General features: G+C 41.1%; 1 protein-coding gene across 1 annotated transcript; it reads right to left on the bottom strand.

Annotated features, from left to right (window-relative positions):
• Positions 1-1432: 1432 nt before the first annotated feature.
• On the bottom strand, positions 1433-7205 carry LOC127002183 (uncharacterized). Its single transcript, XM_050867870.1, has 2 exons — positions 2425-7205; positions 1433-2003 (listed from the first exon to the last, which is right to left on the bottom strand). Exons 1-2 carry the CDS (start codon positions 7000-7002, stop codon positions 1536-1538), a joined length of 5046 nt encoding a protein of 1681 aa, XP_050723827.1. The 5' UTR covers positions 7003-7205; the 3' UTR covers positions 1433-1535.
• Between the last annotated feature and the right edge of the window lie 2166 nt (positions 7206-9371).

Consider the following 9371-nt stretch of genomic DNA (forward strand, 5'->3'; position numbering starts at 1 on the left):
GAAAGCTATGAAGTGCACAAATAGAGTATAACATGGAGAGGCATGAAGCGAGCATTATGGATTAGGAAACGGACAAAGGTTACAGATGTTTTAATGATAACTGAGAATAAAAATGGACTTGGGCAGGTCTTATAATGTGCAGAACTGATGACAGATGGACAACCAAAGCAGCAGCGGCAACCCTGGAATTGTACAAGTGGTGATAAAAATTAGAGCATTTGTCGGAGCACGATGGAGTAGTCAACCTCAGTTTACAAGCTTAGTACTGGTCGGCCACTCAACCTGGCATCATGGTGCACCACACTTAACACACACCCTGAGGTTCAATTTCACTTTGAATTTCAGTATCTTTGGAACAAGGATAGACATTCACAGACTCAGGCACTGCTCCAATACCTTCATAGCAGCATAGTAAAAAAAATATCAGTCTTAATAGCCATACATATTTTCCCTAAACTTACAAGTTGATAAAGTGTACAGTGTTGATTCCTTAACACTTGTCTGTGCACACGCACACCACCCACGTGTACATGCAAGTGCATGTGTCTCTGTGTGTACACACACATTCACACACAGGAAGGAAAAAACAAAGGTATATATAAAAACATTAAAAAGCAATATATAACAAACATACACAAGATGGGACACACACACACACACACACACAATGATAAAAGAGATATCCCCCCTTAAGTAGTTCAGTTATAACACCACAATAACAAGATTTTTTGTACAAACTTCATAATTTAGTAAAAAAAAAAAGTTTGTACTTATTTGCACTGATGTTACAATACTTGAATATTAATACTTTAAAAAGAACATTGTTGAGCAAGTTCTACACATAAAAATATATCCAAGCATGTTGTGTATGATTCAAAGAAACAACAATTGAAATAACACACACACACACACCCACACACTCATATCACAACTGCAGGCACAGCAAACCCTTCTGGAACTGTAAAAATTATGGTCACTTGTACTGAAAAAGTGTAAAACCTGATAATTACAAAATGTACAAATATTTTCATGTACACACTCACACACACTACCATATATATATATATATATATACATATATATAAAATATATATATATTATATAATATATATAAAATATATATATATTATATAATATATATATATATATATATATATATATATATATATATATATATATATATATATATATATATATATATATATATATATATATATATATATATATATATATATATATATATATATATATATATATATATATATATATATATATATATATATATATATATATATATATATATATATATATATATATATATATATATATATATATATATATATATATATATATATATATATATATATATATATATATATATATATATATATATATATATATATATATATATATATATATATATATACACACACACGAGTTCTGAGTTTCAACCAAGTTATTTTTAGACGTGCGTGTCACCATAATACTTAATCATTCTGACAAGTATATATTAATATTTTAGTGTTGTTCCTAAGCTATGATGGTTTTGCTCTTAGGATAACCTTTAGCATTCCACTATTTACTTCACAGACTGAGTATCCATTTTTCTGAAGGTGTTCTTTGATGGCTGGCTTCAGTATTGCCTGTCCCCCGGCACTGTGCACACCACGGCCAGTTATTAAGGACACCTCCATCTGTCTTATCCCCCTGGCAACCAGAACCCTTTGTCTCTCGTTAAGAAATGCTTGCGTTGCACTCAAGGCTTCAGGAACATGCAAGAGGTGAAGGTCTAGGCAATTTGCATCTTTTCTGTTAGCATTTTTAGCCTCTAATATTTTCTGGGACGCCCGCTGGTTGGCTTCTCGCAGCTTTTCGGAGTGAAGGTTCCCGATGTGGGCGTAGTATGACGCTGCTGCCTTCATTCCTCGACGAGAGGCTTCCTGCGCCTTTTGGAAAGCTTCTTGCCGCTGATGATAATGGGCTTGAGCTTCATCTCGAAACACCTGATAAATGATTTAACACATTAGTTATAGAAAATACTGTTTTTGTTGTGTGTGTGTGTGTGTGTGTGTGTGTGTGTGTGTGTGTTCTAACTGCCCAAGTGTCTTCCACCCATGTCTCTATATAAATAAAATTAGGCAGGTAGGTAATGAATCACTAAATGCAAAAATCTTCACAATTGATAAGACATACTGCATGATGAAACTTAAGGTGTCATATTAATTGAAGAAAGGGAAGACAAATTCAGCACTTTGCATAATGTTTACATCAAAATTTGGACCTAGAGGCAAGGAACAGAAACAAATGTAAATACTTGGGCGAGGTCAAAGTTCTGCAGTGGAATGAAAAGGCTGTTGCTGATGATGTTATAAGTACATGTGGGTGGCTGTTACTGTGGATGGATGCAATTATTATATACTTTACCTGTGGATCATCAGGAACTATTTCTTCATGCTGATCGGAAGGCAGCTCCTCCTCGTCATCCACCAGGCTGTCCTGCTGAGCTCTTTCAATCATCTCTTGCTCGTATCTGCTCAAGGCCTCTGGTGCTATCACTGTCTTGGGTGTTCCTTGCTCCTTGCCGAATCGCTGGGTAAGTTTCTTTACAGTTGTATGGTACTTGGAGCCATTCCTGATGTATTCTTCTTTCAAGGCAACTGGGTCTACATGAGGATACTCTTTATACAAACGCTTGAGGTTGAGAATGGATGAGATGGATGTGTCCTCTGGTGATGACTTATTACTAAGGCTTTCCTGTAATGCTTGCTCAAGGTCCATAATTTCTTGAAAGCGCACTGGTTGGTCTTCCAGCGAGCTGTCATGTGGCACATCATCACTTTTGTCACTTATGTTGAAACCTGCATTTTCCTCCTCTTGTAGCTTTCGTGCGAGAATCTCATCTTGACGAACCAAGCTGTCTAAGATTTCTGCTTCGTGCTTGAACCTTCCATTGACTGTGCGTGCCCAGTACTTATGTATCATTTCACAAATTTCAAGAGGAAGGACAACACTGCGATCCTCAAATGTCAAATCACCACTGATCTCATAATCCCCAACTGGTCCAAACATCATGTTGAGCTGGGAGGCAAACAGCGGGTCCATCACTAGAGTTACATACTGTGCCCCCTCGCCCTCCTCCTCAACACTCTCTTCAGGTTTGGTACTGACAGGAAGACTATTTCCTTTTCCATGCTGCTTTTTATTTTTAGTTTTCTTTACTTTTGTCATGTTGAGATCACTATACTGCTTGCCAGTTAATCTCAGGACACGATCATCAACTGAAGATGGAAATGCAAAGGATTTTTCTATTTCCAACTTTTTTGCTAAATCATCTGGTTGTTGGCTTTGCCTTATCTTTCGTGTCCTTTCGTCTGCAAAGTTATCAAAAGCCACATCACTTGTGTCACATGAAGACTCGTCATTCCTCCCTTCATCTGTGTTGGTCATGTCACTCACAGACTCAGTCTCAATGTCCACCTCCGTCTCGTTGACAGGGACATCAGTGGGGTCAGCAGACATTTCATAGCCACTGTCCAAGAGAACATTCATGGCCCAGTTAGTGTCATATCTGCATTTTTCAAATACATCTCTGAGGTCTTCCTTAGGAATATTTGGGAAGAATGCAACAAGGTTTTGAAAAGTAGATACTGAACTTTCATACATGTTCTCTGTCATGGTCCCTTTCTCAAGTCTTAGTCCACCTTTGGTCAAAGGCCCCTTATCACTGAAGTTGCTGCTGACTGTGGTCACTGGGGCATAGTGAGGCCTTCCAAACACTACCTTTAATTCATACAGCTTATGGTCTAACTGTAAAGCTTCAAAGTCAATGGACAGTGTTTGTGTTTCAACTTCTTTATATGTAGTTTTAGACTGTTCTTTAGACACTGTTACAATGGGCACTGAACCTCCTTTACCAGACTTCTTGCTGTTTGGTGAGGTGGAGTTGCTGCGTCTTTTGTGTTTCCTGAACTTGGAGACGGCGCCAGTGTGAGACTGTGGCTCCTCAACCTCCAAGTACTTGGCTGAGGCCCCTCCACTCTGGGGGGGTGAGGGTTCAGGTGTGATTCTGGCAGGCTCGCTGGAGTCCCACTGAGGAGTGCCACTTTCAAGCGGCACCCAAGAAGCTATGGTTTCATCAACACTCTCACTCTGTGCATCAGATTCACTCAGCCATTTTGTAGGGTCTCCTGGCGCCCTGTTCCGTTGATTCCTACATGGCTTTGGTCCGCGGGCGTCTTTGTCCGAATTGGCATTGTCTGTCTTTGAGTCCCAGGTGTCTGAGCTCAACCCTGAATTTATGTCAACACACTCCCATGAGACGAAGCTGTCATGACCCATTTGCACATTTGTATTGCTCTGTGGAAGGCCACTCACTTCATTAGGGATTGGACATTCAGTATCTCCACCGCTTGAAACTAGATCCTTTTTAACTTTGTGCTCTTCCTTCACTTCACATTTCTCCTTGGGTAATGGTTCTTTTGTAACATGCTCTAGATCATTATCCAGTGGTTTATGGCTTCCTTCACTGCCAGCACTGGAAATATCTGGACCATTTTCACTTAACTTCAAGGTGGAAAGATTCTGTGTTAGGTTTTCTGTATCCGCCTCAGTGTTGGAGGGGACAAACTCACATGCTTCCTCTCCTCCAGCGTTCTCAATTGAAGGCATATCTGTTGCACCGTCACTTTTAGCTAACTTAGTGACAAGAGCCGAGAGGGACTGGCCGGTTTTGTCCTCCATGGTGCGAATCAAGTCATACATAGCAAAGTCTTCAGTGACGGACTCTGACTCAACGCTGCAACCATTAGCTTCAGAAACGGATCCTTTACCCTCAATCTGTTTCCTCAATACAGTTCCGAGGCTTGTCACTAAATCCTCAAACTTCTCATCGCTAACGTCTTCGCCAGAAATGTGTGACGTTAAGTTATCCCACTCTGCCTCACTCTGGTTAATATCTATACTCTTGCTCGCTTCTTCCAGTAAATCCTGTATCTCTGTTTCATCATAGGCACCAGTCCCATTAATTAACTTAGCCCCTTTAACATCTGATTCACTCCTGGTCTTCTTGGTGTCATTCAGTATTTCTTGGTCTTTTCTTTCCTGCTCCTTGGTGCTACATGTCACTAATGCATGAGTGAGATCAATGAGGGAGTCAGAGGGAATATTCTCGTCAACATGTGTATTCTCTGCTTCCTCGGACATCTTCATATTGTCAAGCTCTTCAGATTCACACGATGCAGCTTCCTTTTTCTCATGGCCTGATTCAGTGATGCTTGGACTAATTTCAATAGCCTGGAGTCCATCAGCAGTGGTTTCAACATGTATTTCTGCTTCATCGGGTTCCATTTCATCATACCCCTCGATAACTACATCTTCGTCAGACTCATAATCAAACTTTCCCTCTAGACTGGGATTTAAAATACTGAAGTCATCCTCAGGTGCTGTTGGTTCAGCATTTTGGTTTGCATTCATCGATTTCTTTGGGGTTCTGGATGGACTACATTTGCTAAACTTGGTCCCCTTCAAGTCATTTTCTAACGCAATCACTCCACGTGCTTTCGATCCACTATTTCTTGATGGACTTGACTGGACTAACCCAAGGCCCTGAAGACCAGCCACTATGTCTTCAATTTCCACATTTAATTCATACCTTTCCTTCATCTCTTCAATCTTCTTCGTAGGTACTCCATGTGAATTCCTTTTCCCGAGCTCTTTTGCATTGAGCCTCCACGGGGTGTCCGCATCAAGCAGCTCTACATCATAACCATACTGTAGGGCCATCTTAACATAAGGCTTCATTTCCCATACCTGCAGATTTGTGTTGTCAATTATGATAGGCGATTTACCTTGCTTCAGCCGTAGACTTGCTCTGTGTTGGTTCCACTGATGCGCCTCGCCGATTTTTGCCGGCTCATATATATACTTGCCATGCTTATCACAGAAAAAGTCATCGGTGGAGAGCACAACCCCTCTAGCACCTTTCATTTCTCTGGCCAGCGTTGATTTCCCCGACCCGGGCAGACCCCTCATGATAATCAGCATTTTCGTGCCATGTAATATCTTGTCAATGATCTTTTCCTTTTTACTCAGTTTGACCTCCATGATTTCCTGCTTGGGAGGGGGCGCGTTAGCGGATGGGAGCGCAACAATTAGCCTGCTGCTCATCCCCTGCGGCCACAGTCCCCTTTTATTTCTCATCTCCGAGGACTTGAAGTTAAACGCATTCGGTGCAAACTGGGGCGCGGTGACCCACTGAGACGCCCTAGCCTCCAGCGTGTCGCCTACGTCACTCTTATTGAACTTGAGGGGCGAAAAGGATGGGGAGGAGGACACACTCTCGTCACTCTTGCTTGCGGATGAGAGGAGTGGGCTTCCCGCGCCTCCTTCCTCCTCTGACCTAGCGTTATGAGGTCTTGAAGGGCTGGCATGAGGGAAGGCACTGGCTGAGGAAGGTACAGTGATTATAGGCTTCTCACTTGTACTTTCTATTGTACTCAAGGGTAGGCTCCTGTTATCTGCATTAGCCTCATCTCCACAAGGGTTACCATGGCCATTACCCTCCCCTTGTGTCTTATCCATGGGGTAATTTGAGACTTGGGGCCCGGATGTGAGAATTTTAGAGAGCAAGGAAGATGTGAGTTGGCTCCTATCAAGGTCACTCATAAGGGAGTCCGTGGGAGGTAAATTTTCATCCTGTGAGTCCCCCTGTGTCATGTGTCTGGGGTAGTTCGACACCTGGGACCCCAAACCATGATCCTCTGAAGGCACTGGAGATGCGGGTTGCCTCCTATCCAGACCCCTCATAATGGAGTCTGCAGTGAGGGCGGAGAGGACGTGTGGAGGCAAATCATTCCTGTCAACCATGCTCAGAAGGTTGTCCGAGGCCGAGGCAGCGTCCCAGTCACAGCTCTGCAGGACCATCTTGATAACTTCATGGTCAATCTGCGACCCGAAGATTTCCTCGAACCGCGTAAGTAACTCCCCATGGTCCCTTCCCGCCATTTTCACCCCCTCAATTACTGTCTTCAGGGGGCTTATTGATGGCCCTGCACTCTCATCCGTGTCACTCTGAGGTAAATACTGATGACTCGCCAACCCGTGACATTCTTGTGACTCACTGGACTTGGGTTTCCCTTATCACGTGATAGCACCATCGGCCTTGAGTGACTAAAAACAAACAGGTACCGTACAGGACGCGTAAAAGAGGGTTGGCAGGCTCATAGTACCACAAGGCCCCTGCGTAGTATTTGATCCTCTTTAATACACGGCTGTTGTTAGGGATCATTCATGAGTAAGGGAGTATGAGTAAAGATTGGAGTATTCATGAGTGTTATTGGACGTAGTTGGCCTTATGCATGAGTAAGGGCGGAGTGGACTTATTCATGAGTAAATGAGTATTCATGAGTAAAGGAGTATTCATGAGTAAGGAAGGAGTATTCATGATTATTCATTAGTAATTAAAGGAGTATTGAGTAATTAAAGGAGTATTCATGAGTAAAGGTCTAAGGAGTATTCATGAGTAAAAGAATATTTGATCATGAGTAACGGAGTATTCATGAGTATTCATGAGTAAAGAAGTATTCATGAGTAAGGGGGTATGCATAAGTAAGCTATAGGGAGTATTCGTGAGTAAAGGAGTATTCATGAGTAAATTAAAAGGAATATTCATGAGTAACGGAGTATTCATGAGCATGCAAGGAGTATTCATGAGTATAATTTAAGGGAGTATTCATGAGTAAGGGAGTATTCATATGAGTAAAAGGGTCATGGGTAAAATAATTATATTCATGAGTAACGGAGTAGAGTAACGGCCCGGAGTATTAATTCAAGAGCAATTAAGGAGTATTAATGAGTAAGGGAGTATTCATGAGTAACGAAGTAGAGTAACGGCCGTATTCAAGAGCAAGGAATATTCATGAGTAAAGAGGTACTCATGAGTAAGGGATTCATGAGTAATTAAAGGGGTATTCATGAGTTAAGAAGTATACTCATGAGTAAGGGAGTATTCATAAGTAAAGGGGTACTCATGAGTAAGGGAGTATTCATGAGTAAAGAAGTATACTCATGAGTTATAAGGGAGTATTCATGCATGAGTAACCGGAGTATTCATGAGTAATGGAGTTTTCATGAGTAAAGGGATATTCATGAGTAAGGGAGTACCTATATATATATTCATGAGTAACGGAGTATTCATGAGTAAAAGAGTATCCATAAGCACTATATATACTGCTAACAGAAATTAATATGCACATCATCATCGTCATCATCAGCCGTGTGGAACCAATTTAGAGACGCAGGAATTAAAAAGATATGGGTGGACAATTAGCATGGAAGCATCAATTAACCATATCCTATATATTCAAATACAGAACCAACCTACAATTAACATGATCAAGACTGAGAGACAAGATAATTAACGAGAGTAGGGTCCGTATACGTGTTCCCAACCATTATACTTTTTTTTGTGTGTCATATATGGTGCTATGTAGTTTTACAATCACTATAATTTAGCCCTTTGTATTTCCTGGGGGTTGGGATGACAGGTATATATATAATTCCTCCCTTTTCCTTTGCTGTATACCTGTAACAATAGACTATCAAGCAATCTTTTTTTATTGTAATTTTCACTCTGGGTTCTGCTCTTACATTTTACTTATAATTTATCTTTTTCACAATAGCTCATTTTTATCCTCAATATTTTTTGGATGAATTAAAAAAAAAGACTTCCTATGGTATTCGAGTTTTCCTCATATATGGCAGCTGCAGCCTCATGGTGCTTATTAAAAACCTATATTAAAACAGCTGTAAAGTGTCTTAGTGCTGCTGTTTGATGCTCTGCTGTTAACTAATGGAGGGGATGGGAGGAGTGACCTGAGATATTATCGTACTCCGATCAGAACCAAAAACTATCGTAGCCACACCAATAACTCAATAATAACTCACAATGTAAGGAGGACAGTGACGTAGGCTGTTGTTTTATGATTGTTCCCCCTCTGCGCTTGGTGGTCAGGTCATTACTCAGGTCAGCAGCACTCAGGTAACAACACAACATCAGATGAGGTCACGTACGGCCGGGAGACAGGTCAGGTCATTTTGGGTGGACTACACGTTAAAGTATCACCGTATTTTATTTTTTTAATATACTTATGAGTCCAGAAGCATAAAAAAATACGATGTTTTAAGTACAATCTGGTAACGTGTGGGGAGGTGAGTGCCAGATTGTCGTACTCAGCCTCGTATGTCTGCCGATTTCCGACCCCAAAACAACCTCCTCGTCACTAATAATTACCTTCAAATATAGTTAGCGTTAAAATGGCTTAGAAACCGGTAAATACGAGGCTGTGAAAGGACAACTACCTCCCGAACCAAGA

The sequence above is a fragment of the Eriocheir sinensis genome, chromosome 22 (genome assembly GCF_024679095.1).
Source record: "Eriocheir sinensis breed Jianghai 21 chromosome 22, ASM2467909v1, whole genome shotgun sequence".
In the NCBI taxonomy this organism is placed as follows: domain Eukaryota; kingdom Metazoa; phylum Arthropoda; class Malacostraca; order Decapoda; family Varunidae; genus Eriocheir; species Eriocheir sinensis.